We start from the raw sequence: 20143 nt of genomic DNA on the forward strand, positions 1-20143 counted from the left end.
ACTGGGATAAATCCTACAGGTCATTTGGTAATTACAGCACCTGACATTAATGTGTGTATTACTCTCAGTTATACGTCCTGAAATTAAAACAGCTGTATATATTTTATATTTACATTGGCTTTGCGATTCATGTATTGCACCGTAAATACGAGAACTCAAATGGCCAAGGTAAAAAACAATGGAGTGTCGGCATCGCGCGTGGATTCGTAGTGAAACAGTTTAGATAATTAAATGCATTTACAAAAGGGGGGACCCCAAAATTATAAAATCTAATCAGGGTCGACCTGCCATGCACAGCAGGGTTGTATGCGCTGCTGGGCTACGTGATGGGATGCAGAAGCCAGTGCACCAAAATCCATTGTTGTACAGCTCTGCAATCATAACTATGCTCCTGGTGGTGAATCTAATCCGGCCCCGACTGCACGCACACACACGCACGTGAAGGTAGGTAGATAGGTAGCCACACACGAGCTCACCACGAGGCCTCCACTGTTTCAAGTGTGCTGCCAAACTGCAGGCGTATCCAAGACCCCCCCCCACCCCCCCTTTTTGGGGGCCACAGAGTAACTTGGCCACATGTTGTTTGCTCAGGGCCTGATGACTGATGGCAAAGTGGCACCTTGAGAGATCAGCTTTGGCAAGGCTGGGCTGCAGTCGGGGGTGGGAGAAGGGGCAGCACGAGTGAGATTTAGAGCTCACTCGTGGCAGGGGAATTGAGCAAAGAGGTTGGGACGGAGAGTGGGGGCGCCGTGGTGGCTAGATGTTATCTCCCTCGCCTGGTATGCAGGAGGTCGTGGGTTCGATCCCGACCCTGACACCTGTTTATTTGGAGTTTGCATGTTCTCCTGATCCTCCGGTTTTCCCCTCCACATTTAGAATCAAGCGTTTAGAGTATTTGGTCACTGTAAATGTCCACATGATGATGAAGATAAGCCACATGGCTGAGCAACCATTTTTCAGAAGCCAGGTCGCTTCTGAAAAAGAGCTACGTAGCTCAGTGGGCCGTACCTGGAAAACAACAAAACATTGTTGAGTTGTTGAGTGGACAGGCCGGCGAGGTTGCAGCGGGTTAAGGGGCAGCGGGGCATGAGCTGGAGAGCTTGCGGGCAAAGGGGGACCATCAGGCATCGGTTACCCCAATGGTGCGTGAGCTGCCGAGGGCAGTTTCGTAACCGACAGTGGAGTCCCCCCACCCCCCCCACTTGACCCTCCCCCCGCTCGCCCGCCCCCACAGCTCAAGGAAACTCTCGAAAGTAAACAGTGGACACCCCTCGCCTGTGCAGCGCCCACGCTAGACCCCCCCCCCGTGTGTGGCAATGCATCGTCGCGACAAGGGGTGGGGGGAACAACTGTGGCGAATGCAGGTTTTTGCCACAATTGTATACTCGGATGTGTTTACACCTCAAACCTCGGTTAAATCTGCGGATGTCAGACAACTTCAAATTATTGTTTTTGTTTTTCTCGAAATATAGCCGAATAAAAGTTGTTTGTCGAATTGTAAACGATGCTATGTTGTTTGAGCAGCAGCAGTGTCGTGGTTTACAATACCGTGCTACCCTTCCCTGTCATGCACAACACCCATAGCAACCGAACTTAACGTGGCTTGGATCTCCTCTAAGTCGACTCGGCCTTAAATTGAGGATCTGGTCGAGTGTGTGTGAACATCGCCACTGGGGAGACAAAGGGAACGGTGTGTGGTGCTGACCACACGATCGTTTCTCCCTCATGTGCTGGGCCCGCCTCAATAGGTGCTCGCTAACAGCACTTGCCCTAACAGCCAATTTAATGCTAAACGGAGGGGGATCTTTGACTAAACGCGGTCGTCCACGCTTGATTATTTACATTTTTAATGACGCACTACCCAGCGTTTCAGTCACACGACATCATGCCATTGCCGGGCACATCGAGCACTCAAACTTTGCGGCGACACTGTGCCACGCTTTCTCAAGGCTCCATTGGCCCCCGAGTGCCGTTTAGCCCAAGGTGACAGTTTTAGCAACAAGTTAATGTAAAATTACTCTAATAGATGTCGCGTCCATTCAAAAACGCAATTTGAATGCTAATGTCCACGTGGCGGGCATGTTGACCCTAACGCGCGCGCACGCTCCTTCGCGACGATTTCAAGGTAACGCAGAGCGAGCGCCACCGCGCGCGCCGGCGGATGTTGGCGTCATGCATTCACCTGCCGCCGCGGCAGCTTGGGTGTCCTTGTCGAATGCCTCCAGGATCAGCGTGTACGCCCTCTGCGAGACGAGAGCAAAGAAAACACTTAGACGCGCTCGAGCGAGGACCCCCCGGCGCGGCACTGCGACGTCAAGGCACGGTTTAGAACGGAGCTGGCGGGGAGGGCCTCTGTGGCGCCGACGGACCGCTCTGGACGGTGCCGGGGCATTACTCTTCCATGCGGGACGGACGTCCTGGGTAGAGGTGGTATTAGAGCCCCGCTTTGTCCAACCGCCATGCGGCCTGCCCATTGATTCACAGCGGTGTGGCCATTTACACTGCTGGGGGAGCAGCAGCAACCAGGGGAACTCACCACAAATTGTCCCATCGTTTCAAGTGCCATGCAGAGAGATGGAATTGAACCAAAAATGATGCAAATGCAAAGGGGACCATGAATGACAACTTAACCCGTGATGACCATAACTCTGCCTTACCCAGAAAAAAAACGCAGAGTGGAACGTTTTTTATTTCCCCACACCTGCACGTTTGAGCTGGATTTTTTGTATTTGGGGAAATCAGGGTTTGGTGGATGCAAATACAAGTTCGTCGTGTTCAAATCCATTACATATGACAGTGTTTATGAGAGCCATTGAGATGCAAAATATACACCTCTAAAAGCTACTTTCATATATTTCATCTTTCAGCGTGTTAAGGGGCACATGTAAAAAAAAAATATTCGGCGCAAACATTCGCTTCGACATATAATTGCCTTTGTTTAAAATAATACAACATTTTGCGGGGAAAATATTTTGGTTTACTTTATGAAAAGTAAAAAAAAGCACAAGCAAGCAGCGATGCTATCGGAGCATCAGACCGAGTCCGCGTGTGCATGCAATGTAAGCACGGAATCCTGCAGTGCGAGCTTCATCACGTGGAATGATACGACCAAACCGGTCCTTCCCAATACGCCATAACGCCAGCGTTGCGTAAAATACAAACAACACTCACAGCCTCTCTCCTGTGTGCTCGCAGAGGACAGTGTGTGCCGAGTGCTCTTGAAAATAATCCTCCCATCCAAAAGCCTGCGCTCCACTTTGTGAGAATTAATATTTACAGCCCTTTTCTCAATCCACCGCTGGATCGAGGGCTAGCCCAGCGGTGTCGTGGCAGTCGTGGGGGTTGTGCGACCACACGTTACCAACGTGATCACTCGGGATTTGTGATAACAGGGGAGGGGGGTGGACCAAGACTGTTTCGGATATTATTCGCCACTGACATCTTGAGGTGTTACCCTGCTGATTAGAATGTTATCAATAATTTTGGTGCTTGTGGATATGCGTGCTTATTATGGGAGCGGTAATGCAGCGGTTCGTGGGCTGCCTAACAAGCCCGGCGATCACGGTTCGATTCCTGCTCACGACCAATAATAGTGAAAGAATATTTGAACCGGTCCTGGGCACTCCCTTGATCAACTCAGCCTCAAATGAGAACCTGCTGTGATTTGGAAACACCCTATTAGGGAGAGACAAAGGCAGCTGGGAACGGTGTTCGTGGCCAGCCACCACCATTTTCTGTGCCGGTCTTCATAGATATTCGCAAATAACACTTGCCCCAACAGTCTAAAAAGCCTATATTGGGGATCTCTGTCTTTGTATTAACGGTGGGGGATAACAGTCAGGCCCAGGGCTGGTTCAGATATCACACACCATCGATGTTAGCCATGGCTGGGAATCGAATGCAGTTGCTGGGTTCATCGTCCCGAGCAAGCTCACCGCCGCGCAAAAACTCCATCAAATATGCCAGTTTAAATGATTAACATTCATGTGCATCAGCCAAATTGCAGGATTTTCACGGGCCACTGCCACAACGTGAATGGATTTATGAAATACCTTCGACCAGTCGTGATGCTCATTTTGAGTGTCAAAGTATAAATATTTCCTCTCAAACACTGGACCAGATACACATTACATTGCTGCTTATATACTGTCTTCACAACCCACATTTGTATCCCGTCACCTTCACATTCATACATTATTGTAATTACAAGCTCCTCCAATCGGTCCCACATTTGAGGGTATCTCGCTCCGGGTTTGTTACGCGCTCGTGACACTGCATTTCCCTTTTTGATGTCTGTGTTTTGGGTTCTTGAATAAAAAAATAAAGTAAATAAATGTATGTATGGTATGCGTAAGTGAAAATGATGGTTGTCTAACTGTGCGTATCGTCTGTTACTACGAGCTCTGTGAAATTTCAACATCCTCTGCCTCAGAATGTTCTTGGCTACAGGTCGAAGGGTCGATTTTCTTTTCCTCGTTATTTTGATCGTGGTGTCAAATTCAATTTTTTACAAAATTCTGCTGCAACACTCCAATTCGCCCCATATTTTGTGCTGCACGCCTCTTAGACCTTAATGAATGTCGAGCATTCTTAATGTATGATTAAAACATTACTTATTCTGTACGGGGAGCAGCAATAATTACATCAAATTAATGCAAACACGCAAACAGAAAATGAGTAACTCATTTCAAAACCACTCTAATGTTCGCATGACTCAAGGGCAGATAGGTTACACAAAAGCTGGCTTTCGGGAAAGAAAACGTTTCATGGAGACGCCAAGCTGTAGTCAGGTCGGGCTTGCTTGGCCTGTGGGTTATGCTTTGCCGAATCACGCCGGTGTTTATCTTACGACAGCTACGGTATGGAGGGATTTTTACTTGGCCTTCAGCATCTCATGCGTGCAGTGCATTCTTGTCGGGTGGGTTTTAAAAAAATCTGTTTCCTCCTCAGCCAGTGACACACCTCATTATTCACAGGTATAGCTTTCTGGTACAATGATTTATAACCATTGTGTGTCATTTGCAGAAAACAAACGTCATTAGTGTCTGCTCATACACACAAACGACATGCGCTTGCCAACAATCGCATCACAAGGACAAAAATCCCCCATTGAGCCTTCCTAGACTTTGGGGTATGAGCTCTTTCGCGAGTGCCTATGAGGGCCAATACAGCACACGAGGGGGTGGGTGGCCAGCACCACGCCCGGCCCGCCTTTGTCTCCCGAAGTGGTGATGTTTACACACCGCACCAGGGACTAAATGGAGGCTGAAACGACCTAGGGGAGGCTCCGTGTGGACAAATGAGTTGTGTCGCCGGGTTCGTCGAGCAGTGCGCTAACTGCTGCAAGAACTGCTCCCCACACACGCACACGCTGCACCTTGGGGCTCACCCCACACAATAATAATGCTGGTGGCAGTGTGAGCGTGGAAATAAGTATTGAGATGACGATGGTCAAAAGCGATGATGATGATGATGGTGATTTGGTTATGATGGCATTAAGAGGCAATTGTTCAATAGGACAACACTGACGCATCGGCTTATTCATAGGACAGCACAGTTTGTCAAGAATAATGATAAACTGCTGTGAACATAATTGTTTGCATATATAACGCCGGAAATGACATAAAATATCAGGAGGCATCATAAGCACTGTAAAATAAACGTGCATACAAATATGAGTTCGATAAAAGCCAAGCAATTATGCAATTAGTCGTTGTATAAATGCCTTTCAACATTTTTTTTTACTTCAGTTGCCAACAGAAACAAGTCAAATGAGTGTTGGCGTTTGGTAAAAAACTATCAGAGGTATGGGGAGGGGGGCACAGCTCACGTTAATCATTATCAAGCTTTATTCCTACACAGCCAAAGGGCCAATTCTCGTAGCCAACATCAACGAGGGCCGCCCCGAGCCCTCTCCCATAACGTACAGGAAACATTCCTCTGGTATGGCAACAAAACCAGGCATGTTCTAACCTGCCCCGAAGGGATTCCAGTCAAGAGAATTGTATCATTATATATATAGTTCATTAGATCAAACATCAGCAGAAGTATTAGATGCGTCATTAATAGGCATAGTATGGGTGGGTGACACTTAATTGGAAACTGCTCCGAGTAATCCGCTGCTCCTCCGGCATCTTCCAAGAACGACGTCTTGATGTGAAGACGACTAAAGACCGCAGCTGACGAGCGAAGCTGGAGCCGGGCGACCCGAGTTGGATTCCCGACCACGGTTAACGTCCACGGCGGCGAGTCATTAATCTGAACCCTGCAGCCCTGGAACCTACCCCCTCACAAACAAGCACCGACCAACGTGGTGAAGTATGGTCAAACAACCTCTGTGACTGACATGGCGCGGGGGGACAGCCTTTCATCCAGCAGTGGATTTGACCACGGGCTGTAAATAACATAATAATCACAAATAACATAATTACAAACGGGAATTCCGCATAGCAACAAGTGAAAGAAAGCCAGTGCTGAAGTAGAGATGTCAAGTTCACCGACTGAAAAGCATGAAAATATATTGTAAACGAACGTCGATGAAAATGCGCTCGTACAGTGCGAGTGCGGCGCCAGGTATAAACAATTCGACCGTGCCCCTTTTTTTATTCGTGGCATTGAAACTCAACTTGACATCTGGAAACTCGAAGTGGCATTCGCGTTTCTAAGTAGTTCCGCGAAACCGTCGGGGACGTAGGGTCACCCAAAGTATGAATTACAATGCCACCCTGGCATGGCGCTCAGCGGTAACCTTCACAAGCTGTGGGGTGGATTTCGTGCCCCAGGTTTTCAGCCGACGCGGTCACCTGGTGCCACTGGTTCGTGTAATAAATTTACTAATTCACCGCGCGTGGCAAAAGCCCATCTCCTGTCCAGTGGGGGTAGAAAGTGCAGTAATAATATTATTATAACGAGCTCGCTCCACAGCGGCAGAGGGTCAACCACTCAGTGCTAATGCCACAAGGCCAAGTGTTAATATTACATTTGTTGGCAACTAGGGCAGGACCTCCAATATTTTTTTCTTACTCAATTTCCTCCCTGTGCCCAAAAATACTCAATAAGGAATTGGCCAATTACCCCCGAGTAAGCCCCTTATGAAAGAAAGAGTCCTTGAGACTTAATTTGTCCAGACTTTTCTGGATAAATAAAGAACTCATCACCTCACAATTGAAAACGAATTTCTTTAAAGATGCTTTTTGTATTACTTTTGTTGTGCTTCCCCGCACCTCCGATTAGCACGGTTGGCTACATACGATACGAAAAAAGTGTAACACACATACATACCTTTATTGCTAATGTCATTCTCTGAACGATAAGACGTATTTTAAAATAAAAATTGGGGGTGCATCTTATAATCCAGTAGCTTTGTGTATATCTGTCTTTGTGAGACCACATCTTTAATAACTTTATTGACACCGAGCACAAGTTTGGGGTATGTCTTATAGTCCAGAGGGTCTTGTAAGCCAGAGAACATGCTGATATGTTAACAACCTGCTTTGTATGATTTATATTTCTCTTTGCGCTGTTCTGTGAGGCTTTTGGTAATACCCTGGCTACACTTCCACATGGTTCATTCCTGAGAATCATTACTTTCACAACACTTTTCATCTTCATAAAATACATTTATGAACACACGATAAGTATAGTAACCATATATCATTTAGCAATGTTGTTATTGAGCATTTCCAGAACTTTCCAAATCATCCTAAGTCATACACATGAGGTGCTGTTTTGAGAGTAATTGTGTCATGCCATGCTAATACTAATGACTACACACGACTTTCGTAATGTGCGTGCGAAATCATGGCAATGCAGTATCACCAATAAGCGACTCAACTGTTGTTAAGACAATTTATTTGCGTAACATTGTCGGCAGATGCGTCACTGTGACTATTTAAACAACTGCTAATTTTATCTTTTGTTTTTTTTAAATCAGACCGGATGTAAACTGTGGTTAGCGTTCATAATACAACCGGTTTCTTCACTTCTAGAGGTTACTTGAGATGACAACCAAAAGCGAGTTGCAGAATTCCTGCGCGTAAATCCAGTTGCATTAAAAACAACACACAAACTGCACACCCCTTTAATGTGGTGGTGCCCCTTAAAACCACAGCGCATTCTCACGCCTTTTTTTAAAGACGCAGACTTCGGTGTACTCGGAGCACGAGGTGACAAGACATTTAAGGGGGTGGCACAACGTATGTACTTCGACCGCACTTGTACGGGTTAAATGTCGTGGCTCAAGCTCTCGATTCGGTGCCACGTAAAGCATTCATTCGCAGGATGTCTGAAATGTTTCCGATATGAAATGCTTGCTTAAGAGACCGAGAACGAGGGGGAAATAAAGTCTCTGTAACCATGTTATGAAGCCAAACGCTGCCCATCTTCCTAACACCCGACGTTTGAATCAGCAGCCAGCAGAGATTTTAACCATTCGTAGGCAAGATGGAAAGGTGCAGTCCTGCAACTGCTGATTCGTGCCACTGCTGGTGGAAAGGCCTCCGGTAATGCACCTCTGGAGGCTATTTCTGGTCTACTCTTCCATGCTAGCCACACATCTTGGTAGAGGTGAGATTACCCGCACTTCACCCCACCATACACCACCTGCTGATCCACTAACGATATACACAAACACACACATATATACACTGCTGTGTGAACAGCAGGTAGGCACATTTAAGACACCGATTGCTTTGACTTGTTTTAATTACCACGCAGGGAGATTGCAGGTGCAGCCTGCCAACCATGACACACCGAGACAGCGTCCCTTTACAACGTTCGGTAATGGGCTTATTATTTAATAATGTCATACGATGGCAATGAAGCGAGCTGACACGCACAAGAGAATCCGATGAATACGTGACAAGGATGGATCTTACATGGGGCGTGAGCAGCTGAAGCTTTCAGAAGCGGGATGTCACTGAGGAATGCTGTGGGTAGATAAGCTCGGGTTGATGATGCGCAGATGTCTTATTTATGTTTTGCTCCCCCGTCTGAAAGTTATCAATTCCGCGAATGTCAGGAGGCTCCGTTTTTACTTTCCCCCCCTCCCCCTTAATATTCTCCATCACGACGAGACGCAACAATCCGCTGTGGGAGGAGGCTGCTGGTAGCTCAACGGCATGGCTGGGTTGGCCCAAGCCAAGGGTGACTGGTCCAACCAGAGCCGTCCGGTTATGCAAGCTGGTTGGGACCAACCACAGTCCCTCTTTGTTTGCATGTGGGTGTCCGCGCATGTATATGTTGTGCATGTGCACGCACATGGGGGTGTGTTGTGCGTGTGTTCGGGTGTGCAGAGCGGTGGTGTAGCGGTTAGCACGCTGCGCTACGAACCCCGGCGGTCTCAGTTCGATTCCTGCTCATGGCCAACAGTGACGATTATTGGAATCGGTCCTGGGCCTCTCCTAGGTCGACTCAGCCTCACATTAATACCTGGTCTGGTGTGTAAAAGTAATCGCCGCTTGGAAGACAAAGGCGGTCAAGTGTGGTGCCGGCCATCCACCTCCTCGTGTGCCATGCGAGCCCTTCACAGGTGCTCGCTTACAGCACTTGCCCCAACAGTATGTTAAGGATATACGGGGGTTCTTTGCCTTGTGTTCGGGTGTGTGTATGCGTCTGACCGGTTAGCTATATGCATGAACTGTATTCTTCGGGTTTTTATGCCCTTCCCTCCCCGTGTATTTTAAAGCAGTTGGAGGATGCTTCTTTTACTCCGGTGAGTGTCTGCATGTGTGTATGGCGACCAGGTTTGCATAAAGTTATTGACATTAGGTACGGTGTCAATAACTTTCGCATGGTTGGCTGTGTACGGTGCGAAAGAAGTTCAGCACAAAGACACGATTGTGGTGTGTTTTACTTTCCGGAGCGTCTTAAAATGCAAAGAATACGGTATGTGTCATTGTTATTGTTTTTTTTATGTCTAACAATGCCAGAGCAGAGGAGGACATCGCTGCTCCATTATTGTTGAGTGCTATTGCTCTGAGCAAGGCAACACAATCGGGCTACATCAAGGGCTGGCTCGTACCAAAGAGCAAGCATTATGAACAACCCGTTTGTTTATCATAACTTTCTAAATAAAGTGAAAATCATCAACTGGCCCTCACCCAACCTTTGGGACCAGTCGAGTTTAAAATGTTGGAAGTGCTCAGAAAGTGTGCGTCCATGCAGGGTGTTCTGCGTACAATCGAGGGCCGGGCCTCTCCCCAGGTTTACTTGAAGAGTACTCGGAGTGCTTTGGATTTCTCCGAGAGACAAAGCGATCAACACGGCGGAAATAAAAACTCTCTCTTCTGTCTGCGCCAGTAGTGCCGTACCTGTGCCAACATACAGCGGGAGACTTCACAAGCCCCAATATTTTAAACAGCTCATGCGTGCCCTGGGTTATTGAGTGGGTCCCCTTCACATGAACACAGCGCTCAATGACGCAGAGAGACAAGGAGTTATCCGCAGTTCAGAGCCATGCAGTGAGGTCGGAGCAAGTGAAATCAATTGATCGGCAACCTCTGCTTAGATTGATATCAGACGTACAACCTTCATTTGTTTACAAGCAGAAAAGAGTCCTGTGAGACCTCAGGAGTATTTTTTTATTTTAAAAAGGGACACCTGGGATGAAGCATAGCCAGCTTTGCTGGCTTCAGGTTTAATCACAAACAACTGAACCTTATGGCGGGAGCCTGGGGTCCCATAAGCTCCCGGCTCTCGCATTAACTGCGTAGTGACGTCATTTTACGTCTGTTGAAGGCGAACGACAGGGCATTCTATTCCTCTCCGTGAGCTCTACACGATGCGCTAATCAAAGTTTAGTTTCTTCTGCGCATTCATCCTCGCTGAGCTTGGACGACATGGCAAAAGAACGATCCGCGCCAGGTGGGTCGTGGCGTTTGTGTGCGCGGTGGGACAGAGTCGCCAAAAATAAATAAATTAATAACGATTTTGACTTCCGTTTATTCGGGACCCCGGGGTCCCACTATAAGGTTCAAATATTGTCGGGCATTTTACAATTCTAAGAATAAATGGCAATGGTAAAACAACAATACTAAAACAACAAGCACTCAAGGAATAGGCAGGGATACATTCTGCTGTCGAAATTTCAATGGGTTTAAAGTGGGGTATCTTTTGTTTATATATTTATCTATCATCATTGTCATTATCAGCAAAAAATAAATCCACTGCTGGATGAAGGCCCCCCCTATGCCTGTGGCCATCCCTCGTGGTTCTGGGGCATAACAATTAACCTGGGCTCCTGCACGCATACCCGTATTCTTTCTAAATTATTTCTCTTTGCATTTCACTTTCCAAAATATATTTTTTAAAGGAACTTTCATCAGGTTGGGTTTTGATTGCCTAGCGTTCGTTCTGCTCCGAGGAGGCTGCACGTAAGCACAATTCGAAGCCAAGCGAAGGCACTCTCAGCTCTCCAGCCACGCAAGAATGAGCTCACGCCAGCCAGAACCTGCCCCATGCTGATCCCAGGCAGCCAGACTCATGCGGCAACAAAGTGCCTAAGACTGACCGAGAGCGCCGATTGTCCACAGATAAACCGGCCACGAAATCTCCCCACAGAGCATTCCCTTGTACGTGAGCATGGCAGTAATCTCAACACAAATAGCAGCAAATATATACGCAGAGTTTAAAGGATCGCTTGACTTGATCTCTGATCACATTCTCTAGCAACCCTAAACTATAATAATAATAGAGCCCTGTGTAAATCCACTGCTGGATGAAGGCCGCCCCCCATCCCCCCATGCCGTGTTTGTTCATGGGGATTGTTGGACCACGCATTACCAAGCTGGTCAGTTCATGGGTTGGTGAATGGCAGCGGGTTGGGGGTTCAGATACCACTTGCAATCGATGTTAACCGTGGCCACTGGAAATGACACTCAGATCACTGGGATCTTAGCACAGTGCACAAACCACTGGGTAATTGATCCCCTGCAAATACTGGGGCTTACAATTCAGAATTAATATCGTGGGGACCAGTCCATCTATAAGCACAACCACTGGTGACATCCAACAAAGCGGTACTCCTTTTATTGACTCTGGAGGGATGATAGGCTAAGATGACCTAAACCGGGATTCGAACTATGAAGTTGAATGCTCCGCAGGAACTAGATCACGCACCAAATGACAGCTAAACTATCGTGGGAACAATTATTAACACGTTTTAATAATTGTTATTATCTCTCATTATAATACTGCCCATCAGAAATAATTAATTTTCAGCGCATGCCTTTTCATTTGTAACTGCACCATGTGTGATTGACGAGCCAAATCTAACTGTTTCAGTCGTCTGCCATCAACAGCATCTGCCTCTGATCTGTACACACGCTTACGCGTGTCGCAGTTTGTGATGCTTCTCGTATGAGCGCTGGGGAATGTGGCAAGGCCCGCGAGAGCGCTCGTTCCCATTGATACGCAAATGTATGTGCCCTGAGGGACCTCCCTACTCTCTCGCTCTCTTGCCATCTCCGCTGCCTCCAAAGAGCAAATGTTAACGTGCAAACACATAAATCCATGTGAAACTGTGATTATGACTGCATAGTCATTAAATCATTCATCATCCTTCAGCTCTAAATTGCCTTTTGTTTAGTATGGCAATACAAGACTGTAATGGCAGGCTGCCCTTCAGTCTGCCGCCACTCCAATTTTACCGCTTATAAATTTTAACCCAGTGATTGGTTCATAACAATATATATTGCAAAGTTAAACGTCCACCTATATTAAAATAGATTCCAACCATTCTCAATCCACCAACGGGATGAAGGCCTCCCAACGCCGTGTCGGTCACTGGGGGTTGTTTGACCATACTTCACCACACTGGTCAGTGCTGGTCAGACCAGTTCAGATATTATTCACCACTGATGTCAGCCATGGCTGGGAATCCAACTCTGGGTTTATAGTGCAACACGTTAATTACTGTGCCACTGCTCTACCACCAGCCTGTATGAGTTACTGAAATATCACTTATGGTACATATATAACCATGAGTCATGCATGCCTTTAAACTTTCAGGATAAGAATCGCGGATCAGTTCAATCTAGTTCAGCCTCAACTCCTAAGCCTTGCCTTGTAGCAGGTCACATATTTATAAATATAGTATGTTTGTATAAAAAATACGATTTCGTAATAAGAATGGAGACTAATGAGATCTTGGTACTGGATGCAAAGAATGGAATGCTTCATTTGTCATTATGCCTCCAAGGACACACAGCTGTGGTTTCATGTCATCGTGGCAATGAATAATGGATCAAAATTTATATTAGGATGGGCAAAGTGCCCAGCAGGTATAGCAGCCAAACTTGAAATGACAAGAGAGTTTGATAATTGTGAGTGGTTTATTACAGTTCCCATGAGAATAAAATGGGGAAATGATTGTGCAGTGGCGAGCTCACGGCCCTATGAACCCCAGCAGCCTGAGTTTGATTCCCGGCCAGTGCTAAATCAGTGGCGAGTTATATCAGAACTAGTTCTGGCCACCACCCTTCACCAAGCCGCCCTGACCAGCGCGGTGAAGTATGCAGCCATGGGCTACGTCCAGCAGTGGATATCAGTGAATTTGACAAGGGATTGTCAATAATTATTATTTTAATTCGCGTGACTATTTTGGGATGAAACTTGAAAAGCGAGATTTAAAGAGGCGATTAGGTGCTGCTCATAAGCAGATTGCACATCACACAACACCAGCTGGTCGAAGAGATCTGCTTTCTGTTGCTAAAGGGCAAAGATGTACCAACGTTTTAAATGTATAAAAACAGAAGCTCAACGCAAGAAGGAAAAACACGAATATCAGGGATAGAATCTCCAACGTCTGCAGCAGAAAGAACACGGTGTAAGATTGCACAGATTTTATTTCTTTAAATATAAATATATATTTTGACAGGCGCACCACAGGGGTATGAGGGCGTAGTTGGTGAGAGATCAACAGAGAAATGAATATATAATTTTTTTCAGGAGCATGGCCGAGCTCAGGATCTCACAAAAAGCTTCCTGGCAAATGAGAGCAAGCCGACTGTGAGTGTTGTGAGAAACTCATTTGAGTGCCCCAGAGGGAACAAGCCTGGGCTTGGGGCGCCGGCAACATGGGCCCCCACTGCCACACCACTGCAACAGACGAATGCCAGTCCCCGTGCCAACCGGGGCTGCCTGACAGCCTGAATCGTGTGGGTTGCGGGAAAGGGCAGGGTGGCGCTGTGGCACGAGCACCTGACTCGCACATTTTTATTTTATTTTTATTTGCCACGATTATCACAGTTGCTGAGCGCAGGCCCAAAATGACGAGCGCCCAGCGACAAGCAGCACCGTTGAAGGCTGAATAATTCGTTGGCTGGTGGATAAATATATTAGTGGGGCTATGCACATTCAAATCTAGATTTCAACTAATTTCTTCAGAACTCACTTTTTGTGTTTAGCTTGTCCTTCCCCCACGCTACTGAAAAGCGCAGTTAGCTACGTACGGTGTGAAAGAAGTTCAACGTGCATACAAGCCTGTTTGGGTGGAGGAAATGGGGGGGGGAGGGGTTGTATGCAATTTATAATCTTTATAATGAGTTGGTAAGTATTGTTAAGGATATTTTCCTTTTTCTCTTTTCAGCCCTTCAGGTCCAGAATGATAAGCCTCCACAATAGATAAGAGTCTATATGTTTCTTAAATTGAACAAGGTTATAAGAACTTATGAAAATAGAGAATAGGTAGACCGAGTGTGTATGTGTGTGGTGACCTAACTCTGCCACGACTGGCTTAAAAGGCCAATTTCCAGCTGCCCCACTGGTGTCATCCAACCCTGGGAGGAATTGGCCCGTCATCCCTACAGGATTAATACAATGATTATTACATTGTGGGGAAACCTTTCAACAGTTGTCATGCTATAGACAGCCTTCCAACCATGGTAATTATCTACATTATCTACAGCTTTAGCACCCAGACAAGTAATAATTAATGGATAAGAGACATGATCTGGAAATTTTCAGATATTGCATTCTAAAATTCCCATTCATCCATGGATATGTCATTCAGAATTGGTCTATTTGCATTGTTTTATGGATAATTTGAGTAACCCAAGGAGGGAGGCAAATGCATCCTATGATCTGCATCTACCCATGGCTAAGTCACCTAGTAGCAGTCTACCAGAGCTGCAGCATGCAATTACTCGCCGATGATGGCACAGATTAAATGTGAATATTTCCAGCCATCCTCAATCCACAAATGCGATAAGTCACCACACATTATGTCAGTCATGGGGGTTTATTCTACCATAATTCACCACGCTGGTCAGTGCGGTTCGGTGAAGGGGATTGGGAAGGCAGGATCAGTTCTGATATCATGTTCCACTAATGTTAAAAACAGTGGCTGGGGAAGAGTTATTTTGACAACAAGTGCAGATAATAGGATGCATATGCCCACCTGAAAAGTATCTTTCTGCACCACGATCCGTGCCCCGACGGGAATTTACGAGTGAGGAATAACTTCTGCCAGTGGACGGCGACGTGGGCGTGGGTAAGAGGAGGGATTTTTAGTGCCTGGGATTTCCACCGGTGGTTTAGGGCCCCAAAGCAAAGATCCGACCATGTCCGTCCAGTGCTCGCCGAGCTGCATTGGCTTCCAGTTGCCGAATGAATACATTCTAAGGTCGCACTCATTGCACACAAAGTGCTTGCCACAAATGAACCACAACACCTTGCTGAACTCGTCAAGGAGCTTAAACCATCACACGGACTCTGGTCATCCTAGCAGTAGCTTTTGGCTAGCCATCAAGAAAAGACGGTCACTGCATCGCACACTTTTAGATGCGCTTCTGCGGCTGTCTGGAATACTCATCCTTCTGATATTAGGAAGCCACTGATGCGATGCACTTTTAAATCTAGATTTAAAACTAAATTGTTTTCAACTGCTTTTTGTGTTTAGTTTGTTGTCCTTCCCCACACCTCCAATTAGCACGGTTGGCTATGTATGGTGCAAAAGAAGTTCAACATACATACGATCAAGTTGAAAACCACCTGATGATGCTCGTTTGAATATGGAGACAGTTTGACTTGTGTCATCTGTACCACTGCCAACGAAGCATCACCAAGTAATGTATTTAATTTTGACACTTTGATTCAGGCATGTTTAGTCGATTCTTTTCTTCTCTGATTCAAAATACTAATAAAAAAACGGTTGGCTGTTAGGGCTACCATTCTCATCTACCTGTTCTGGTATTGTAAAAAATAAAATTTTACATTCTGGGGTGGAAACCGTATATGGCGCCGGGGATATCTCATTGAGATCTTGGTAAAAAAAAGAAGACCTGTGCATTGTGAAGGCTGAGACACAAAGGCAGTATTTACATTTTATTTTGGTGGCACAGGTACTCAATGTTTTGTAAACAGAGAAATGACTGCATAGCATTGCATGTTGATGAAGGGGTATTTTTCTCCAGAATATACAAACATCGGCAAACGAAAGCAATGCCACCCTGAAGTTTAAATAGGAATTAAAGATGAAAGTGCAGTCAAAGTGAATTCTTGCTCAAATAAGCATTGAGGTAGTGCCACCTCATCTGGATGGGGACGAGTCTTTCAAAAGACAACTACCGTTGATTTCCCTACAAAGTGGTTGCTTATTTTATTGACCGCGGTGAGATGATGAGCTGAGTCACAATATGAACTCAAAGTCTCCCCATCGCGAGTGGCTCACTCCACCGCTGAGCCATCACCAGGCTGCATGAAAATGAAGGAACATGCTTTTTTATCACTGTGCTGAGATATCTGTGGTATACAGGAGGTCGTGGATTCCATCCCGGCCCTGACGCCTGTTGTATATTTGGAGTTTGCATGTTCTCCCTGTGGTCGCGTGCATTTTTCGCCAGGTCCTCCGGTTTTTCCCTCCACACTTAGAAACATGCATTTGGAGTATTTGGCTGCAATTCATGTATACCTCATTGAGCTATGATTTGTGGCCAGGGAGCTTCTGAAAGAGAGCTATATAGGTCAGTGGGCTTCACCTGATTAAAAAAAAAAAACTTCAAATGCTACATTCTCACCCAACCCAAAATGACATGAAATCACACAATTTGTACTTCCTTATTTAGCGAACCCACAGGATAATTTTCTCTGTAGGACATTTGATCAAGCCATTTTCATCCCAGATAAGAGGACCCCTCTTTGCCAAATGAAAGCGTTCATTGCAGGTCACGTTTACGTATGATGCCTGGCAACAACAAACTCTGAAGCATGTTTAATTCCAACTTATGGACACATTGTACTCTCTGAAGCAAACAATGTAAATGTATATTTAAGAATTAGTCATGCCCTCATTTCCCTAAGCAATGGACTTCAATGACTCAAGCTTGTTAAAGTGGTTAAAATAAATAATTATGGAATTAAAATAAATATATAAATCTACATTTAGAAAGAAAAAAAACACGCAATTACGATTATAAAACGAAAATTATTTCATGTTGCAATCAATTGCAAACACACATTATGTGTGTGCTTCATATATTTAGTGATATTTGACCTACAAGACATGATTTGCTATCACCAAAATTTAATTGCATGCATACAAGTAAAACAAATAGATCTGTTTTTTTGTAGCATCACTAGCTCTTCATACCTTAAGTCCTCATTTCAACGCATGCCTGTGACAGGCGATTGCACTGATAGCAAGGTCAAGTATGGCACGGAAGAGTATTCTCAATACAATTATATGCAGCTCTGATTGACACTATTTTGAATGTACGAATGCATATGCCTGAATGCAGTAGTATACGTAAGCAAAAACATCCTTTTGGGTTATATAATAAGTTGCTATATATCCTCCATCATCTATTGGTGTGCAGTAATACGAAGAATTCATTCGATTTGATGTCATGCCAATTGGGAATAAATTGGCAAAATAATCTGCAAAACCGATCAAAACCATTCACTTAAGGAAAGGTGAGAACCCGTTGTGAAAATGAGAGACAAGACACACTGGCACCTGCGGTTGTGAACAGGTTGCAGAGGGGCATGAGATCCAATCTCAGGGGAGTGATCATGGTTGGCAGCCCAAGTGCACAGAGGAGGATTATTTGTTTTATTTTAGTCGCATTAACCAGTGGCACAGTTCTACAAATTAGGCAAATATCACAGCCAAATTTTTCAAAACGGCCCGAATCATATGAACCTCATGGCAGTACCCCGGGGTACCATAGTCCCCCGGCTCTCGCACAATGTGATGCAGTCATTTTAGTCTGTTGATGGTCGTCGATGCGGCAATCGACTCATCCCGACGAGCTGTACACGATGCGCTATTAAAAGTTTAATTTTTCGATAGCGGATTTTTTTTATGCTGTTTGGCGTTCCAACATCGCGGAGTAGCAAAGATATCGGATTGATTGGTACCCCAGTCGCGGAGTGAAGTACACCCCTGGAAAAAATAGTGTCCCAGAAATAAAACATTTAAATGCCTCGGCCATTTTGTGTTATTTGGTACCCCGGGGTACCGCCATAAGGATCATTTAATGTCGTTTATATTTCACATTCTACATCAAGAAACGCATAGCAATTACTATATGAGATATATGATTTCAAAAATAAAAATAAAATGTTTCATTTTAAATAATAGGCATACACCATTTGTGGCTCTTATGCTACAAACATGAACATAACTAATGTTAATAAACAGATTTCAAAGGACACCTGCAAACATGAGGAATGTTCCATAGTTAAGTCAAGCATCTGACTTTATGGGACCACCCATGCAGACAATTATCCGTGGGATGTACCACTTCTTAGAGGGGTCCCCCCCCCCACTTCCCCCCAATCCACACGGCATACCCTGCACGTTCCTCCCCACACCCCAAACCACGATTCGATGCGGCCTGCCTGCGTTGACTGTCTAGATAAGGTGTTTTGCTTACACAATATTCTTTCATTTGCACAGTGTATATCACAAAGATATTCTAGTTTCTGCCCACAAAGAGATATCGCTATGGCCCATTCTGTTTTACATATAAATATGGAAAGCGCGCTATAGAGAATGAGACAAGGATAATCCATCTCTCCCAAAGCAGCACATGCTACTGCAATGTTTTATAGCAATGCAAATAAGCTCCGGCTTTTCTTCCTAGAAATCGTTTTCCTGCCAGTGTTTTCTTTTTTTTTACAAACGCATTATTTATGTATTCATAAAATACATATGCAAACACCTCAAGTGAAAATGTCCCTTAATTGACACCGATATAAATAGGAGCTAAGGGAATTAAGTTGTTGTATGCAAATGACTCCAGGGATGTGACAATACATTGATTTAAAACTGATTCTTATGTCTACGATACAAAATGTCCCGAATCGTGTGTGTAAGAATTAATCATGATTTTACGTGAATCCGGCAGCCAACAAGAGGCAATAGAATCAAACTGTAAACGAGAATCAAACATCGATTCCTGGAACGAATCGTGACCCCGGGTCATGACGATTAATCGAATTGCGAGCGGAGTGAATCACCACGTGACTAGTGAATGCGACCATACATCAACAAGTACACTGAGAGTGTGTTTACAACATGTAAACAAATGTAAACAAATGTTTACATTTACAAAATGTAAACACACCACTGATGGTCACAAGCTGAGCGTCACGTGATGTTTGGCAGCAGGCGTGTGCTCAAACGGAGCCATTCATTAACCGCTGGGCGACTGCCAAGAGCGCACCTCCGCGTATTCTGTGAGCGTCAATGTCACAACTATTCCTCTGTACCCACACTCATCCCTTCATATCCTGCGGTCCCTCTTGCACCATACATTTTATGTTGATGGTCTCTCTCATCGATTGAATAGAGGATATATATATACTCATCATCATGATCATCACTGGCCATGATCAATCCACTGCTAAATGAAGGTCTCCCAAAGCCGTCGCTACGTCCCACGATCCTGTGGTGGCAAGATGTTCACTACCTCGCCTGGTATGCAGGAGGTCGTGGGTTTAATCCCGACCCTGACGCCTGTATATTTGGAGTTTGCATGTTCTCCCCATGATCGTGTCGATTTTTATCTGGGTCATCCGGTTTTCCCTCCATATTTGGAAATACGCGTTTAGAGTATCTGGCTGCTATAAATGTCCACGTGATAAGCCACTTCGTCGAGCTATCATTTGTCGCCAGGTCGTTTCTCAAATCGAGCTATAT

The 20143-nt window shown here is 45.3% G+C and overlaps 1 protein-coding gene across 3 annotated transcripts in view; it reads right to left on the reverse strand.

The window, feature by feature from the left end:
• LOC144723439 (protein jagged-1-like) overlaps nucleotides 1–20143 on the reverse strand; it is a 122333-nt gene that overhangs the window by 83724 nt on the left and 18466 nt on the right. For all 3 annotated transcript variants that reach the window (XM_078602200.1, XM_078602199.1, XM_078602197.1), the window contains exon 3: nucleotides 2183–2243. In XM_078602200.1, the coding sequence (XP_078458326.1) occupies nucleotides 2183–2243 (61 nt within the window). The remainder of the gene's footprint in view (nucleotides 1–2182; nucleotides 2244–20143) is intronic.

This window comes from Lampetra planeri, chromosome 18, assembly GCF_965212315.1.
Source record: "Lampetra planeri chromosome 18, kcLamPlan1.2.h2, whole genome shotgun sequence".
NCBI classification, from domain to species: domain Eukaryota; kingdom Metazoa; phylum Chordata; class Hyperoartia; order Petromyzontiformes; family Petromyzontidae; genus Lampetra; species Lampetra planeri.